At 51.2% G+C, this 18715-nt stretch overlaps 6 protein-coding genes across 6 annotated transcripts; 3 read left to right on the forward strand and 3 right to left on the reverse strand.

Moving 5' to 3' along the window:
- Positions 1-413: 413 nt before the first annotated feature.
- CGGC5_v010335 (Sulfide:quinone oxidoreductase) lies at positions 414-1976 on the reverse strand (the record flags this gene model as incomplete). Its single annotated transcript, XM_032021507.1, has 1 exon — positions 414-1976. The coding sequence occupies one exon, from the start codon at positions 1974-1976 to the stop codon at positions 414-416; it is 1563 nt and encodes a 520-aa protein (XP_031881584.1).
- A 540-nt stretch (positions 1977-2516) lies between these two features.
- blh (Beta-lactamase hydrolase-like protein) lies at positions 2517-3744 on the forward strand (the record flags this gene model as incomplete). Its single annotated transcript, XM_032021506.2, has 2 exons — positions 2517-3279; positions 3335-3744. 2 exons carry the CDS (start codon positions 2517-2519, stop codon positions 3742-3744), a joined length of 1173 nt encoding a protein of 390 aa, XP_031881581.2.
- Positions 3745-5529: 1785 nt separating this feature from the next.
- CGGC5_v010337 (uncharacterized protein) lies at positions 5530-6833 on the forward strand (the record flags this gene model as incomplete). The annotated part of the gene is made up of 4 exons (XM_032021505.1): positions 5530-5780; positions 5843-6187; positions 6240-6426; positions 6684-6833. The coding sequence occupies 4 exons, from the start codon at positions 5530-5532 to the stop codon at positions 6831-6833; spliced, it is 933 nt and encodes a 310-aa protein (XP_031881582.1).
- Positions 6834-7952: 1119 nt separating this feature from the next.
- CGGC5_v010338 (putative sulfate permease) lies at positions 7953-10107 on the reverse strand (the record flags this gene model as incomplete). The annotated part of the gene is made up of 3 exons (XM_032021504.1): positions 7953-8780; positions 8838-9730; positions 9786-10107. The coding sequence occupies 3 exons, from the start codon at positions 10105-10107 to the stop codon at positions 7953-7955; spliced, it is 2043 nt and encodes a 680-aa protein (XP_031881587.1).
- A 3300-nt stretch (positions 10108-13407) lies between these two features.
- Positions 13408-15946, forward strand: nirA-0 (Nitrogen assimilation transcription factor nirA; the record flags this gene model as incomplete). The annotated part of the gene is made up of 6 exons (XM_032021503.1): positions 13408-13551; positions 13618-14077; positions 14376-14473; positions 14548-14867; positions 14920-15279; positions 15337-15946. 6 exons carry the CDS (start codon positions 13408-13410, stop codon positions 15944-15946), a joined length of 1992 nt encoding a protein of 663 aa, XP_031881588.1.
- A 137-nt stretch (positions 15947-16083) lies between these two features.
- Positions 16084-18106, reverse strand: FRE7-1 (Ferric/cupric reductase transmembrane component 7; the record flags this gene model as incomplete). Its single annotated transcript, XM_032021502.1, has 5 exons — positions 16084-16090; positions 16144-17187; positions 17256-17507; positions 17563-17683; positions 17749-18106. The coding sequence occupies 5 exons, from the start codon at positions 18104-18106 to the stop codon at positions 16084-16086; spliced, it is 1782 nt and encodes a 593-aa protein (XP_031881585.1).
- Positions 18107-18715: the final 609 nt, after the last annotated feature.

The raw sequence follows: 18715 nt of genomic DNA on the forward strand, positions 1-18715 counted from the left end.
AGTGGGATGAGCGCTCATTCTAGTCTCCACTGAGCGCTCATTGTGGGTCCCTTATCTATGCTCATTCCTTATCATCACGTGACCTGTACCATAGTTCTTCCGTTCCTGAGTGAGTCCCTGTTGTTCCCGTGATCCTGCATAGTACAAATGTCCTGTCCTAGCCGCCCGACGCCCGAGTGGGTCGGTTAACTGTTATCCATGCATAACGGGTCGTAACACTCTACGCGCCCTCGGGCGCGTGCGCGCCACTGTATCGCATAGCTCTCGGCCGCCTGGCCTACGACCATTTCAGTACAAACAGGAGAAGCAGGGCGATCATTTGCCTTTGGAACAAGGTTGACCATTCACAATTGCCATATCTGAATTCTCGACCTACGTACTTTTTGTTACAGTATACACACTCTGTAGATCGTCTAGTTCAACCAACCACTAGGACCGGCCCAGGTACCCTTAACCATGTTGTTGTAGTAAACCCATGGGAAGAAGTCCCTCTTCAAGTAGTAGAAGGCACGGCGAGGCACTGCCTGATCAAAACCAATCAAGTCGCCGAAGGTCTCCTTGGGCACTCCACCATACTTGAACTCGGCCAGCAGGACCTTGCCATACTCAGTAGTGAGCGGGCACGACGTGTAGCCATCGTACTTGGGCTCAGGTTCCTTGCCCTCAATAGCTCGCAACAGGTTGCTCACCAGAACGGGGGCCTGCGACGTAACCGCTGCCGCAGTCTTGGACGTGGGCATGCTGGAGGCATCACCAGCCGACCAGACATTGTGGTACTTAGTGTGGCGGGTAGTAGCTTGGTCGACTTCAACGAAACCAGCCGCATCGGCCAGAGGGCTGTTCTTGACGAAAGCATGGGGGCCCATCTTGGGCACCACGTGCAACAGGTCAAACGGCTTGGTAATTTGGTTTCCATCAGGGCGAGCAAATACCGCAGTGTTGCCATCAACGGCAAACAGGTCATGCTGGAAAAGGCCCTCGACTCCTCTCTCCTTCCTCAATTCTTCGAGCTTGGCGCTGTACTTTGGAACACCGAACATGGCAGGGATACCGGTGGCAAAGCTAATTTTGATCGGCGATGCAGTGTTGCTGGGATCGTACAGGCCGGCACGCTTCCAGAAATCCAAAGCAAGCCACATGACCTTCTGCGGGGCACCGGCGCACTTAATAACACCGGCAGGCTGCGTGAAGATGGCATTGCCCTTTTCAAGTCTCTGAATAGTGCGGAACACTTTGTCGCAAGTTTCGTAGCCATATATGGTCGAGACAAGCGAGTTGGGGTTGGCAAGGGCCTCGGGAAGACCCTTAATGCTTCCATAATCAATCTTGATACCAGGAGCCACAACAAGCTGCTCATATCCCAGCTTATCGCCATTGCCCAGCTCAATGGTGTTCTCTTCCGGGTTGAACGTGCTGACGCTCTGCTGGTAGAGCTTGAGCTTCGGGTCAACCAAGCTCTCGAGAGGACGCTTCAAGTCCTCCTTGTTCTTGACGCCACCGCCAACAAGAGTCCATCCGGGCTGGTAGTGATGCCACGTAGCAGGATCAACGACGGCGATGTCATCCTGAGAGAACTTTCCGGTGTTGAGGAGTTGGTGACTAATTGCCAGACCAGCACTGCCGCCACCAACTACGACAACCTTGTGGCTGCGGGAAGGGGGAACCACGGGAGCAGCCTTTTCTTGGTTAGGAGAAGCAGCGGTCTTCTCAGCAGGGGCAGAAGCTGTCTGCTCGGAGGATGCTGCTGGGGCCGGCGTTTTCTCAGGAGTTGATGCCGAAGTGGTGGTGGCCTTCTCCGCAGCCTTTGCGGCGGCAGCCGGCTTCTGGGGAGTTGAGACCTTCTCAGCTGGTGGCTTTTCGGGAGAAGCTCTGGCAGCAGTCTTGGACGCGAAACCACGCATCACGGGGGCGTTGCGGGCTGCCATACCGGCACGGCAGGCATGGCGAGCCGCGGATGTCACGCGCGTCGAAAACATTGTTGGCGCCTAAAGGAGAGGTTGGTTTGCGATGAGGTTGCGGAAGGAGCGGTTGGAAAGATGGCGCAAGACGACGACGATGGTTGAGCGGCGTAGGAAAAAAAACCGGGGTCCAGTAGCCTGGAGAAATTGAAAACGCCGCACCGACGATCACATAACGGTGTGACAGGTGGGCTGATCTCCATTTATTCCTGTCGCAATTGGCCAATGGCACAACGTGGGAGAGCTGCCGCCCCGACTGCCGACAGCCGTCCGCAAATGCCGGCGAGAACTGCCTCACGTCCCCGACGGTGACGTGATGTTGTGCTTCGGGAACCACTCCGGTCATCCGGCTGGTCGGCGAGCTGGTCGCCGAATGAATCTGCAGATCCCCGACCGGCACGCGGAGCGGCGGAACGTTGTGGAGCTCGTCGTCCGATATCCAACTCCCTTCATAAAAAGTTCCACAATCGCGTCACCGTCCATCTACCAGCTGCAGCATTTCTCATGACACAACAGCTCTGTGAAATTCTCCTCCACAACTCATCTGTCCCACGCATCATGAAAGCTTTCCGGCCACATTTGCGTCTCACTTCCTCAACTGCCGGTCAGGCATCTCGATCCCTCATACGACCCGTTGAACGCCTTGGCGTGTTGCGGAAACGACAGGAATACCACGCATCATGCGCTCCTCACTCTTCACGAACACCAATCACCGGCGCATGCGACAGAGCGTTGTTGAATTCTATTACCACACGCAGAACACTGTCTACTATTCCTGAGGGTGGCGTCAAACAGTCATCAACTTCCGGTGACAAGGGCCGTAGTGCCCAAACCCCCGCCCAGGGACAACCAGTGATTCACGACCTATTCGAAACCAAGACCGGCACATGGCAATACGTCGTCGCTGATCCCTCGACACGAGAAGCTGTTGTAATCGACCCAGTTCTGGACTACGATCGAGAAACACAGGTCATAAGCACAGTCGCTGCCGACCAAATCCTATCATTGGCCAAAAGCCAGGACTACACGGTTGTCCGAATTCTTGAAACTCATGCCCATGCTGACCATCTCACTGCCGCGTCATACCTCCAGCATCGCTTGGAGTCAGAGCATGGGCATAAGCCGACCATCGGTATTGGAAGACGAATCGGTCAGGTTCAATCGCTGTTCGGTCAAAGATACGGGGTTCCTCAAGATGAACGTCAAGGGGCATTTGACACGTTGTTTGAAGACGACGAAGTTTTCAGCATTGGTAACCTTCAAGCCGTTGCTCTACATCTCCCCGGCCATACTCCTGACCATTTGGGCTACAAGATTGGAGGTAAGATCATTCGGCGGCCTCTCGTCCTTCGGGGTTTTGCTGATCTCACCTTCAGACAACGTTTTCTGTGGCGATTCTCTATTCCACGTGGACATTGGCACCGCTCGGTGTGATTTTCCAGGTGGCAGCGCCAAAAACCTTTATTATTCGGGCCGCAGGCTTCTAAGTTTGCCTGACCACGTCAAAATTTGGACCGGCCATGACTACCCACCGGAAGGTCGCGCTGATCCCGTGCCTTGGATGACAGTTCACGAACACCGAGCACAGAATAAACATTTGAGAGATGGCATCACCGAAGAGGAGTTTGTGGCTCAGCGGAAAAAGCGTGATGCCAGTCTTGGGGAACCAAAGCTGCTACATCAATCACTACAGACCAACATCAGAGCTGGACGTCTCCCGAAGCCCACGGAATCAGGGCATCGGATGCTACGGTTACCTCTAAAGCTTGGGGGGGTGCAGTGGTGAGGATTTCTCCGGCATATAAAACGCGGGTAAGGTATGCTCAAGATATGGCTATTTTTCTTGTTGCTTATTTCTGTTTGTTTTTTCCCCTTTTTGCTGTAGATGTTTTCTGCATGTAATGATTGTTTGGGTTTGCTAAGTTGGTGATCGTAACCCCGGCTGCCCACCGAGACAAGTAGTCCAAGCCTTTCAATTGGTTCGAGCAAAGAAGACGAGCATAAAGAATTATTGCTCATGGGCGATCTCAGTACCCAGATTACTAGACTTTGGTGGTACGGATGGCAGACATTGCAACGTGCGTTAATAATCGTGGGGTAATGCGTAAGACCTTAGTCTTGCACGGGACTTTCTGCCCCTGGTGCCTGAACTTATTCGACTTCCAGAAGAGTCACGGACCCTCAGGTTGGCCCTGCCTCAAACCACGGGAACGAGCACGCACAAAGAGCTTCGATGGGATGAGTGCCCTCGGCAAATACATGTAACGGGCACAGTCTGACACGTGCTTGACACGAGAACTGTGTAAGGGAGGGTCCATCCACAGTGAAACGTTATCTGCCAAGTGGAAAAGGGGGAGGGAGATCATCAAGCCCAACGTCATGGATGGTCGAATCTTCCTAAAATTTCAAAGAGAGTTTTCATGCTTCTTCATTCTGGCTTCCATTGTTTGTTTCGCAGCGCCAACTTGTAATTCCTTGGTTGGGTTCTTGCCTTACATGACGAGCGTCAATTTCTGCTCTGCGAACCCGAAGCGCAACCGCGCACGCCGTTTCCTCGGTTATTACGAGTCCAAATGCAGTGCATGTCAAAGCTGTAACTCAGAGGTCATAAACTGCAAGTGAAATCAAGGCCAAGGAATGGCCAGTGTTATGAACTCGAAGTTCGTCTCACCAACGGCCCTACCAATAGACGCGGACCCGTCCGTGAGACGGAAGAATTAAGAGAGCCGCTCACCTTTTTATCAAATCATCCGTCACAGATTTCGATCCGACTACCCGAAACAAACCTTTGTCCATGCGCTGCCGATTTGCTGAAGCTGAGTTTTGGCCCCTCTCTCCGCCGCATTCGTTTCACATGCCGGTCCAGACATCAGATGAGAACTGATCCCACACAAAGAAACTCAGTCATCATCCATGCGCCGGCTAGATTGCCGGGGGATGGAACCTCATCAACATCGGATTGAGCCAGCGATCCTCGAGTACGAATGAGGGGACACGTCATGCCCACTCCAGCCGCCCAGGCGAATGTCCGCCCAGAGATTTCAGTGTGTGGGAACAAAACCCCTCTCGTCCGCTCTTTGACACCTTCATCATCAAACCTCACGCACGAATTACTCGGGGAACCATACAAAGACCGATGCAGACTGGGCGAAGTTGGCACGACGGGTGACTCGCGTTCTCCAATGCCTGCTGGTCAGCCCTAATTGCGCGCTCTCCCCAAGTAATTGATCGACCTCGAATGCCTGCGTCCCACCTCTAGAACAATTTTACGATCGCATCATCCTCGAGAGACGAGAAGCCCTCGGCATAATTGAATGGGATCAGTCTACTAATGAGCCGGAATTATGAAGCTGCGACGATTCCAGTGCTGTCGCCAAGATCGTCGCCGAACCCTCCTCCCCCGCAAACGGCCGCGCGAATTTATCCCGTCCTGTCGCTGATTTCGGTAATTCTTTTGTTCCTTTCTGCTGGAGCTGGTATTGCTCTGTCTGCAGTGGTACTGTTTCGGAACTTCGAATCGATTGAAGTTCTGGATCCTTTGAGCCGAGCTGTTTTCTTCGTCGCTTCTTGTATGAGTCTTGCATACGTGCTCACACACATCATCGCTGCCAGAACTGCTTACATCAAAAATAATGGATCTCCAAAGGCGTATGGGAAATACGTTGCAGGCTTGGCGTTCTTACTGGCTCGACTGGGCCTTCCGGTTTGGGTTGCGGCAGTTACCCTTGCGATAATTGTCGCGGTAAACATTGGATTGGACGTGTCGAAAGGAATCCAGGAGAACCTACCATGGCTGAATGTCATAATCAGCGTGGCTTCTCTGTAAGTCACCACGACCGTTCTCGATCCACTCATATGGAATATCTGTGCTAACAGAAAGGCAGACTGTCATTGATTGCAATGCTTGCAGTCATTGAGATGGCTGAAAGACCATTCGCAACGATAGGCCTCTCACAGTCTTGGTTCGTTCGTGGAGATCATCCATTCACTGCCCCAGAGGAGGAAGACATTGACTATGGGCTTATTGAAGTTGTATCTATGGTGAAAGATGTCAAGTTGCCGCCAACTGCCAAGCAGATCAAAGCAAGGAAGATGCTCTCAACTATCCAGGAAAAGAAGGAGAAAAAGCCTGAAAAGCGGAAACGAAAGACGTTGACGAAGAAGAATCCTTACGAAGCTCAGCTACAGCGCCAACGGCAGCAGCAGGAACAAGAACAACACCGAACCCTGTAAGTTGCTTGATCAGCCATTTTGACGCGGAAGCCTAACCAAATTGCCCAGACGCCATGCAAGGAGTATGTCCATGCCGACTCCACTTAACGCTGTGTTCGGCGACAGCCCGGAACCTCGGCTGCCAGACTCGCCCGGTTTGCATACCGCATTCGCATGGAAACCACCGACGAGAGAGGGAACTCCACGTGCCGCTGGAGCTGTGACATTTGAGGACCTCGGCGCATGGAGAGATCGAGTCAGTCTCTATCAAACGGCGTCGGATATTTCAACTAGCGCCTCTGCGCCATCTGACGATGTCATTCTTCCATCCATGCCCCGCCAAGCCCATTATTCTCCTCGCAGTCAAGCCTTGCTGCTTGACCAACAGCAGAAGTACTATTTGAGGCGATGGACAGCAATTGGCATGCAGTCCCCTCCATTTGATGGTCGCTTCTTGGATGTTCCCTTCAAAAGGCCCCCTACACCTCTTATGACAATGGAGGATGAGCACAGGATGCTAGGAAGGAGACCTTCAACAAGAGACGGAGATTGGGAGGCAAATTACCACTTGAGAATGCATCAGAACAGCCGACCTTCGAGCTCACACACGTCGAGAACGGGGCGATCATCTATGACCTCTCGGACTGGTTTCACAATACGTGATGAACCTCCGTCACTTCCACCCATCGCCACTGTCTCATCTCTGGTCATCGCGAGCACCATGAACGAAGTAAAGAAAACGAACACGAATAGTATTCGACCTGACAGCGATGTACTGCCAAATGAAGGGCGCAGACGCCGTCGGCTTTCCAATGTTAGCGACAAGCGGCGTCAGACGTACAGGACGGACAGCCGGTCACTTTCGCAAACTTACCGCCCGTCCAGCCGATACGTTTCTACAATATCACAAGAAACCCGTTCTACGAGTCCAACAATGACGATTAGGTCTGCAAGATCAGGAAGATCTGATGTTCACAATTTCTCTCGACCTCGAACTTCTGCAGCTGCAAGAATGCAATCTAAGGTGGCAAAACGGCTGCGAGCCATGAAGAATCAGCAGCAGCAACAGCAGCAACAATTGGTGCTGTCAGTGACACGCCGCTCGGTGGGAGGAGAGACATCCTCTTCCCCTAGTACGCCAGGGACCCCTAATACACCTCGGACTGTGAGAGCGGCGGCGGTCAAGACTTTGCAGGAGAAACTTGGCCGAAGAAATCAGCAACAACTGCCAACTGATGGGGAGCAAAGGCCGCCTTCACCAGAAACACCACGAACGGCAAGGGCTACTGCTGTGAGAACTCTGCAAGAGAGGCTAGGCAAGAGAATGATGCGGCGTAATGAGGCAGAAGCCGCGCAACTACAACATGTATAACTTGTCACGAATTATAATGACATATAACTGTACTACTATTGTTGTCATTGGTAATAAACAAAATATCCGATTGATCAACGCGGCTGATGGGTCACTTTGCGCACATGATCAAACGTTAACTAGAAGGTACGATGACGCTGATGACATTCTACTCCTGTCAACGTGACGAAATGTGAGTATATCTCTGTTTTACGGTTTTCTTTATCGTACTATTTGCCCCATGAATGCTTTCGCTAATACGCTCAATAGCCTCCAGGGCCTTCGTGATATCCAACGTAAACCCTGCAATGAAATTGATTCAGACCCAAGCCAACGAGAGCTGACACATAAAAAGGAAATGCTGCAGGTGAAGAGATTTGCTCTTCATATGCGGTCACAGACCGCTCCTGCTAGACCCCGCAATAGTAGCACTATTCCCGCTGGTCGTAGTACTCTCTTTCTTCCAATGACGCTTTCTCCCTCTCGCTTGTGTAATTCCTGTCCCACAAGGCGGTCTCAAGTCTTTCATACACAACGTCGACATCCTCTAGCACTTCGTCATCGACCTCACGATCCTCAACAAGCTTCCACCCGGCCCGAGCAAACCGTCGACGAGCCTTGTTGTTCATACCAACAATGCGCAAAGCCATTTGCTTTCCCACGTATTGTTTTACCTCCTCTTTCAACTCCGCCAGTGTTTGAACTCCGGTAACGTCAACAAAGGGCACATGCGTGAGGTCCCACACCATCACCGTCATCTGCTTGTTCGACGGTACCACATTGTTACGCTTCCGCAGCATCTCAATGCGCTTGGCCGATGCAACACTCCATGACCTATCGGATGACGTTTTCCCTTGTTGCTCAGCCGTCATCCTCGGTTCAAATTGAACTTTGACAGACTCAATGACGGACTTCTTAACACGGCCTGCGTTGGGGAAGAAGATGGAGTCGGTAAAGCTGATAAGCATAGCGTCGTCGGGTACAAAGGAATCATCGGGAGCTGACGCTGGTGCTGTCATAGTTCGCGGGACCATGTTGCTCTTACCACTCGTCGGGGAGAATGTCTTGACTTTCGGGAAAGCTGATCGAACAAGGGTGTACCCGATACTGAATACGACCGCGAACGCAATGCCCATTTCGGTGGAAACAAATAGAGTTACCCAGAATGACAACATAGAGGCGACGAAGTCAGGAAAGGACATGCGCCAATATCTATAAAATAGGGACACCGGACCGATGATATGAATGACAGCCATAATCTATAGCGCTTCTTGTTAGCAGGCTCCCAGTGGAACAGAAAAGAGGGAACCACATACAATGATTGCGGATAGAGTCGCCTTCGGAATCCAGAATAGTGCCCCAGACAGCTTGTAAAGCGTCAAGAGAATAAAGCCAGCAGTAAAAGCACCACTCATAGGGCTCTTAACTCCACATTCCGAGTTCACTGCCGTTCTTGACATGGCTCCTCCGACGCTCATAGCACCGAACAGGCTGTTGATTGTGTTTGTTACCCCAAGGTAGCATAGTTCCTGGCTTTCATCAATGGCATAGTTGTTCTTCCGCCCAAATGCCTTTCCAATCGCCAAATGCTCTAGAGCCGAGGCTACTAGGGGTGCGATTGCTCGTGTCGTGACCTTGGAAACCAAGTCGGTGGCGGGCATCCTCGGTGCTCGAAGCCCATTTGCCTTAACTTTGCTGATTGCCCAGAGAGGTGTCTTCTTATCTTTGTTCACGACGAAACTGATCGTCGTAAAGATGAAAAGAATAATGACGGCACGGCTGCTGCAGATGAATTTGAGAACAGCACTCTTCTTTCCCCAACGCTTGCCAATGAACTCCAAAGCGTAGAGCAGTATAATGCCGCTGAATCCAATGGCTATGGTGAGAGGTTCCATCTCAGGGATGCGACTGAACACGTTATTGATGATGCTGGCAGTACCGGACGGGACATCGCTGAGGCCAACCAGAGATCCGACTTGGCCGAGAAGAATGGTGAGAGCCGCAGCTGATAGGAATCCAGACAGGACTGGAACTGAAATGTAATCGAGAACAAACCCAAGCTTCAGCAGTCCCACCATTAGGGAGTATATACCAACCATCAAGGCCACAGCGGATGAAATGTCCTCAGGTGCGAAGCCTTCTGACTTGAGATCTCCGATGATTTCTGCAGTGAGCAGGCCCATGATAGACGTTGGCCCCGTGGATAGATCTGTCATATGAACCTGTTAGCTCAGATAGAAGCTAGGGGGCGCGTTTGGCCTTACCCTTTGATGTGCCCATGAACACGTATATCGCTGCAGGAAGCCAACTAGAGTATAGACCGAACTCTCCAGGGATGGTGGCAATCTTGGCGTATGCAAGCGCTTGGGGGATCATCATGACCCCGATGGTCATACCAGCAATGAAATCTGATAGAATCCATTTCGGGTCATATTGAGTAACCCATTGTACAATTGGGACTTTCTCGATGAGGTATTGGCCAGTTGCTGAAGGAATCCGGGGCAATGCGGCGCCAGCCTTTCTCCTTATGGTGTTAATGGTACTGTCTGTCTCGAAATCAGACTTGGCCTTTTCAATAAATTTCATGTTGAGGTTCAACTGAGACTCTGCACAAAAGATTCAAATTTTCAAGGGCCATAGAAATGATATGAGTAGTTGTTCAAGCGCCTGGGGAAACTCTGTACGCTATCTTTGCGCCGTGGCATAGATCCTCTTTATCTGATCTCCTGTCTCAAGGCGGGTTTCTTGCCGCGCGATCAGACACGCTGACTTGGCTGATAGAAGCCGAGAACGACTTCCTAGAAGGGTAGCGCATTGGGATGACTGATCTCATGCATTAGACTTTAGAGTGCCAGCTGCGGCGAACCGCCGGCAAGGGCATCCCCCGTTCTCGACGTCGTTCCTACGCTGCAAGATTAAAATAACAAGTTGTGAGTGTCTAACTTGGCTCATCTGCCCTATCATTGGTCTGCAACCTGTCTTAGACAGATGTCGCCCTTAACTTATTTCTGACAACAAATGAGACTTAGGTCGCGCGAGAGAAAGGAATACCAACCGCGGGATCTTCGTCATCTAGCTCCGAATCAGATCCGTCTCCGAATCCTGTGTCAGGTCTCGGCACTTGGTCTATTCGAGATATTTTATCCGGTGTTCCTATACTGTCGATATTACCTGCTCATGGGTGATCGCTTTGGACTAGCTCTTAACAGAGATCAATCGATAAAACGCCCAGGTAGTTTGGGTATCCCCTGCACGGGGGCAACCGAACGGTATAAGCCGCGGTACTATACAGGATGACTCTGACTCGGGAGAGAGGGCTTAACTGGTTCAAGCTTCAGATGAAACAGGGTGCCCCGGCCATGAGGTAAGATAGCGGGACACTGCGCCCACCTCTTCGAGAGGTCCACGCCAAAGAAACATGTCGGAACGGGAGCACTGCAAACATGGCGGGGCATCTTTCAGCTGGTGTGAATCAATGATGTCAAGGTACGACCGTTGTTGTTGTTGGTTGTTGCTGGAAGTCTTACTTCCGAGTGGGATGCCCTAGTGCTTGGGGCCATATTACCTGCCCGAACAATTTGAGACGGGATCAACATCATTATTTTTGGACATTCTCGGCAATCAATAAAAACTTCGTCCAGTAAACAGGTGCCAGTTGAACGGCACACAAATACGTTTGAAAAAGAATGGGCGAGGGCTCCCGTGAGGTACCATCGGACAGTTTTGATACATGACAACACCGAAAATAGGACTGTTTGTCGGCAAGTGGATTACGATTGTCTGCCCAAGATTGACAAGCAGAGTGGCATAGCAAGCAGTGGACTAGATACTAGACAAGACGGGAAGCAAAATGAAACTTTTTCAAACCTCATAGTCCTTCATCTAGCATTACTGTACTAGAAAAGAGAAGCCTTCATTTCACTTCCACCTGAACGTGGCTGCTGCGTTCAGTGACTTTGCGTTTGCGCGAGAGCATTTGTCATCAGCCTCATTCTTAATTATCAGCCAAAGCTTTTTGATCTCAATTGCCCAGGAAGTTGCGTCCTGCGCAACGTGGACAGATTAACTCAGCTTTGGCTGGTACGTGCGAGGGTGCGTCCCGAACGAACTCCAGAACGCCGAAGAACGCCGTTTGGCTGAGATCCTCCAGGGTTTGCAAGTTATCGTAAGCAGGGCCAATTGGATCTTGCGGGTAGCAGCCTGGGTGACTGATCTCAAACTCAGCTATTGCAGGAGACGAGTGACCGCATTGCGACATCGATATCATCCGAGACTTTGATCGAGCATAAAAGCTTTCAGCAGCTAGGGGCTGGAATACTACGTTATGTAGGCTGGTCCCTTGCCCATGTATCCGCAGCAAAAAGAGAGTCGGCTGGGATGTTCACTTTGAGGATGGGAAAGGTGTGCTCTTGCTGCGCCCCGATGTCTGAGCGAGTTGCCTCGCTGGAGGGTCGATTTTACTGGTGCCATTAGACAATGCAGAATCAATTGCTACCACGGCAAATACAGTGGAACACTTCTAGACAGCCTCAGGGGCGCAGAGGAACGCTACACGGCATGGCTGCACCGAACGTTGGATGTCCCTTGATCTGTATTCACGGGCACTAAAAGACTTGGCTATGCCAAGCAGCCAGGTATTGATCTTTGCGCATCAGTCAGCTTTCGATTAGCCCCCGCGCATCGTGTTTGCTGGCTTTCCCTGATCTGCCCCTCTTGTTGAAACATTTTCGCATCCTTTCAGCTGCGGGACCTAAAAGCCCCATGGTGCGGCGGGCAATAGGCTACGGGCGATCGTCCTTAAGCGCCGCTAGCAAAACGCGGGGATTCAGCATGGTGAAGCTGGAAGGTGTCACCTCAGGCTCAGCCAGGCCAGGCCAGGCCAGTGTGCGACTGGGAGCTATCGCTGCAGGTTTTGGGTGACAAGGATATCCATTGTAAGTTGGCGTTTCGCATGAGAAAAATATATGATTCAGCTCATATTGCCGTGGCTATTGTTGAAGATCCGCTGGTTGAGAAGCAATTGGCTGGGGCGAGTCCGAGTCGAAGCGTGTCGTGCTGCCAGTTGGATCAAAATACTGGTGGAATGTGGGGGAGGTCGCGGCTTTTGGTGAGTGAGTCTCGGTGAAGTCGGGTCCGGGTGTCATGTGGGATTACCTCTTGTGCCAGTGAGGTGACGTGACTAGGCGCGGAGGCGGTGAAGAAGCGTAAGACACGGCCCGAGTACGATGGATTCGTGGCGACGTCTGCGTACTTGTGCACATTCCGCCTTGTTCTTTGGGGTTTTGCCTTTCATACTTATCCATCCTCGTTCGATTCATTCGATTCTGATTTCACCTGAATTGTGTGAAATGCATCCGTCGACGGTGCAACGGTCTCTCCACAAGCCTCTCGTCCTACATGTGAACCAGGCAATCGGGAGCGGAGCGACTGAAATGACATCATGTCGCAAGGGGCTTGAAATGCTCGATTGATTGGCAATCGGCTGGGCCATTTTCACAGCCTGCGCTCTGCATCTTGAATTCGTATGACAATCCGCAAAAAAAAGGTCTGCGCTGCAAGGCCTCTAGCTCAGTCGCCCAGCAATCATATCTCGGAGTGGACACAAACCGCGTCAGTTGCTGGACCACAGATCGTGATCCCGATCTCATCGGGCTGAACAACACCGTGTCTTGCTATGACGCTGGGCATCACGTGAGCGGGCGGGTCACCGAGCCAATCACACGCGGAGATGCTGCGACCAACTTGCTACCTTGGCGTTCTGCCGTGCTGCCTTCTCTTTCGTCACCTCAGATCTTCCTTCGGCATTCATTGATAAATTGACATGATGGAATCGATGGCTTCCTCGTCTGCTAATCTCTTTATCGACAATCGCAACATTTGAGCACCATGTCGCGAAAATTAGCACCGTTGCTCCCAGCCGTCGACCGTTCGGGGCTGTCGCCTTTCGACATTTCGCGCGAAGATCAGGCGAAGAGGAAACGCGTCGGTACAGACATTGCCTGCAATCCATGTCGTAAAAGAAAGACACGCGTGAGCTGGGAATTGTCGTTCATCCTTCATTGTCGCTGCTAATCCCTTATGGCGTTGATTTTGTAGTGTGATGGATTGCGTCCAGCCTGCCAGGCATGTCTCAAACGATCAACCGAATGCATATACGCCGAAAAGAAGGAGGGAACGAAGACCGCACAGTCGCCCGAGGTCCTCCAAGAGCTCTTCGATCTCATGCGAAGTGTTCCAGAGGATCAGGCCTTGCAAATACTCTGGTCACTGAGGTCCAATGATGACCTGGCTTCGGTTCTCGCTGCCGCAAAGGCCGGCGTGCGCAAAAAGGCCCATCCTCCCGATCAATCCTCGATGAGATCAAAGCTGCCAAAAGAATCATCTTTGGAGCTAGAGCTGATGGTCAAGAACCCAACCGCCTACCCAAAACCCAAATCGTCCCTCACGGCATTGGAACGTGCCGGCCTGCTCGGTCCCAAAAGGCTCCGCCGGTCAAAGTCCCTAGACCACCAGTATGTATGTCCCGTCGTGCTCCAATCTGCTGCTATGCAGCTTCGTATGAGGCTGACGTTCCCACCGATCCCACATGGACCTAAGTCCTGAGCCTCATGGCAATCTGGCGTCCGTCAAAAGCACGATCATTGGGCCCGTGAACGGCTCATTCGGTCGTCGGTATGATCCTGTTCATTTGAATGGACGTTCAGATTCAGCCTCGGCCCAACAAGCGTCTCCTGAGCTATGCGATCCCCGCCTCCATCATCTTAAAATCAGCTTCTGGACAGACGTGCCTATCACAGACGACTATGCGAAACAAGTGATATCATTGTACATGATGACAGACCATCCTTTGTTAGGCGTCTTCGACCCGAATTTGTTTATTACCGACCTTGTAGACCAGAAAGATACACACTGTTCTCCTCTTCTTGTTAACTCGCTGTTGTATTGGGGATGTGTAAGTAAAAGGGGCTCGAATTCCTGTCTAAGACTCGCCGAAGAGTTACTAACAGTAGATGGATGAAAAATTAGCAAATGTATACTGCCATTGAGGAGAATGCAAATAAACTTGCAGAATCGTTCTGCAAAGAAGCAGAAAGGCTGTGGTTAACCCAGAAGAATAATGATTCACTGCTCAACGCGGCCAGCTCCCAGCTGTTGAGTCTTGCTTACTTGGGACATGGGAAGGATCATTACGTACTCAAATATCTCTCCACTGCTCTGCGTATGGGCACTCGCTTGTGCCTGTTCGGGGTCGAGGCGCCGCAAGCAATAAACAACATCAAACGGTTGTCACCAGAGATGCAAAGAGCAAGCTCATTCACCGCGTGGGGGGTGTTTAATTGGGGAGTGTGCGTGTGTCTTTGCCCCGATTTGCCTTAATCCCAGCAGCTAACAGTGTAGACTCATGGCCCTATTTTATCAACAACCTGGGCTGGAGTACCCTGGTCATCCGCCGGTACTTCCAATTCCAGGGGTTTTAAGATCGGATTCTCCTAGCCCTGGATCGAGTAGCCTGCGTGCCGATCCTTCGGAAGCACTTCCTCCATACATGGGCAGCACCTTTTCTACATTATGCCAGTTCTGGCGCATCCTTCACGGCGTCACATTATCCTACTATAAGGACAAGCCGACTTCGTTACCCGAGCACGCGTCGATCGATTTTGCGGAGTTCAAATACCGCGAGCTCCTGGCGTGGATAGAAGGACTACCATCTGACCAGGCCTTGAAAGATCATTCCCCTCACCATGTTGTTGTCTTGCAGTACGAGCCCTACTTTATTCTAAATCTTTCACGATGATACTGACGCTTTTTCACCAGCATCTGGTTCCATGCCGCCATTCTGGACCTCTTCCGACCCTTCCTACAAAGCACCGCCCGCGAACGACAGCGCCTCAAGACATTTTCTGCTCGCCGCAGCTATCCTGAAGCAGCATTCAACGCCTCTGTCAACCAGTTGAAGCAACTTGTTGTGAGGTATCGGTGCAATTACGAGTCTTCCGCCTACACAATGCTTTGGCAGACGGCCTTGATATACGTCGCAAACGCGGTCCTTCACAACACTGAGGATCCCGAATGGCGACTTTATTTTCTGGCTTGTATATATGGATACGAGGGTTTGAGAACATCATACCGGGTTGCCGAAGTCATCTCTCGAGGACTATTAACCATGTCGCTCCAAGAGGGCGACATATCTGGCAGCGAGGCACGGCATTTGCTCAAGCAAGTGACTGAACCCGAAGGCGCCGGCGGCAAGGGCGATGTGAGAGCTACTTTTATGGCAGATCTTGATTTAGCGATGACTGATCCTGAGGCGGCGAAGGTGGAGAATTTGGCCAAAAGATTCGAAGATGTGGCTTTATTTAGCGACTTCACGACCATGGACGATGAAGAGGCACGGAGGTTCCAACGGATAGAAACACCAGATTGAGCGGAGTGAAACACGTCTGCATTAATATTATCTATTCAGCTGACTCTGGCTGACCAATTGCTTCCCTCATCCTTCGCGTATAAATATGTGCAAGAAAGACCCAAACTCCGTGGTTGTCCCAGCCAACCTTCTCAATCCTAGAACCTACAACTCTTGATTAGTCAACGCCCGGATGTGGAATACAATGTGACACTTACGAAAAGCTTTCATTATAGAACCAGACCTCTTCAGCTGCGGCCTTTCCTTGCATGATGCGTTGCTGTGCAGTTGCAGCGCATTGCCTTAAATCAAAGACCATAGAGGATGGTCCACAGATGACCATGCCCACTGTCCCTTGCTTCTCGGTTGTTGCTTGCGCAATCAATGGAATGCTCGGCCGTCCTGCCAGGGTTTGAATATTGATCGGACCCGTAGTAACACTTCCTGTTGTCGAGACGGCCGTTGAGTGATCCATAACTTCCTTATCATTTGGCGTTCCGGGCTCGGACGCGGAGGGTAAAGTTTGGCTTGACGGGCTCGTCTCATGAACCTTGACAACCACACGCATCGCCTTGATGTCTTCCGTCGCAGCATGCCGTTCGGCAATATCGTTCAAAGCTTGGCAGTACCACTCTCGGAAACCAGGATCTCTTGAAACCACAACCACCTCGAGTTCCGATCCGACGTAATGTCTTTCCATTAAGTGTTCAATCATTGGCAATGAGAATCCAGCACCGGCTCCACCAGCAACAACCAGTGTTCTGTCAAAGCCTTTGAACCATCTGCTGGTCACCCCTCCGTAAGGTCCGTCGAGAAGAACAGGTACTGACATGCCAGGAGATTTCTCTGCAAGCTTTGCCAATCTACCAGTTATTCCGCCTCTAGGTTGCAAGTAAAAGACCATTTGACTGCGTTTACCACGCTGAGGAACCGACGAGATAGTAAACGGGTGCGCGGTGAGTGCATGGAGGCCGCATGTTAGGAAGCGTAGGTACACGTGTTGTCCAGGGGTCCACTTCGTATTGGTCTCAACGGTGACCATAAGAGAGTCTTGTGTAGCCATGGAAAGACGTGCATGGCTGACGCCATGTTCCATAAAGGTCTTGAACTGCGAATAGAACCAGGAGAGCGAATAAAGGACGGCAGTGGCAATGAAGTAGTCCCAGGACGTAAGACGGAAGTCGCAATGAATGAAGAAGAAGATGAAAAAGACCGCAGCAGCGAAGAGATGTGTTGCCTTGAAGAATTCGTAATACCGGTCGCTTAGGTGGCGTCCACGGGTTAGCTTCACTGCCAGAAGAATACAACAACCCAGGCAACAGTAACGTACCGGATCCAACGAATAGACATGAAAGTTAGCCAGGCCTGTGCTATTAGAGCAATAACACCGGTAACCCATATTCCTCCATCATTGAATGACTTCACAATGTCTCCCTTCCAGATATGAAACACGATGAACGGGAATGTGTGAACAAGGGCGAGAGCGAACATGGCCCATGCAACCCAGTTGTGCCATAGATTGAGCTTCTCATGTGATATCCCGGTAAGGGTCGAAATCGGGTTTGCTTTGGCGCCGAGGATGCTACAGCTGTCAGCCTTTCTTGTCGGGATACATGATCGCACTTGAGACCACCTACAAGAGGAACGGCATACACGCCAGTGCCATGTACCCAGCTCGTGTGGCAATAGGTGGTGAGTTGCCGAAGCTGATCTGCCTAGTGTTTGGCCAGTAGTAGGGTCGGGGACCTAGAGTCATGGCTAACACCCACCAAGTCAGTCAAACAAACTCCTTCGTCGTCTGAATGGTAAAGTCAGAAGAGTACCTAAGAAGAATACAGCACCCGCGGCACCAAGAATATAGGCTGCCAAAGACTGCGTATTCCATGACCCCATGCGCCAACTTTTGTAAGAGATGAATCGCCCAAAAGACAAGAAACGCAGCCAGGACGAGTTGCGTCTTATCCGTTCGGGGGCGTAGGTTGATGTTAGGTTACCGATAGCGACGATAAGAATGGCTGTGAGGAAGAAGGCGATTGTTGGAAGGCCATATCGATGGTCGGCTTCGTACCAGAAAACCCAGTATGAGGTTTTCAAGGCGCATTGTTCTGGCGTCATGGAGCACATGCCAGCGTCACGGCTTGAGTGCAGCAAGACCGGCTGGTCCAGCCATGGGAGAGACATGTTGATCGTCCTCTTCGGTGATGAAAAATTCCGTGCAGATTGAAGAACTCGCCGAACAGCTGTCACCAATACCAGCGAGTCGGGGCTGTTTAATGGGAAGAATCAACCACAAAAATGGCTGGGATAGATTTGCTGGGGCCCTTGGCTCTTTGGTGCCAATAAGCCATCGGGAATTTCTAAACAGCGAGCACGTTGTTGACGTAGCATCGAGAGATATGAAAGAAATAACCACGCGTATTGAGAGTGTTTTTTGATCCATTGTCCGGAAAATCATGTGTTACAACTATCAGGGTGTTGAGCGAGTTTGAGAGAGTTACGAAGCATCCTTCGGCACTAAAGCACCGGGTTCCTACCATTTGATACTACGTTGACTGAGAAAATGGTTTATCATTGGCCCAATCACCAAATCCTGGACATAAGCCACGTGAGAAATGGGTTCGATGTTCGCGTTTCGTTCCCCCACTGTCCCGTTTCGACCCCAGAACGGAACTTGGATGCCGTGTCATCCTATCTAGCGCAAGAAAACTTGCTCATATTGCGCGCCGGCCCCATCACCCGGAAACAAGCATTGATGAGCCGCAGTTGCCATTTTCAGGATGCAATCAAACA

The sequence above is a fragment of the Colletotrichum fructicola genome (genome assembly GCF_000319635.2).
Source record: "Colletotrichum fructicola Nara gc5 chromosome Unknown KSG_Nara_v1_contig06, whole genome shotgun sequence".
NCBI lineage: Eukaryota > Fungi > Ascomycota > Sordariomycetes > Glomerellales > Glomerellaceae > Colletotrichum > Colletotrichum fructicola.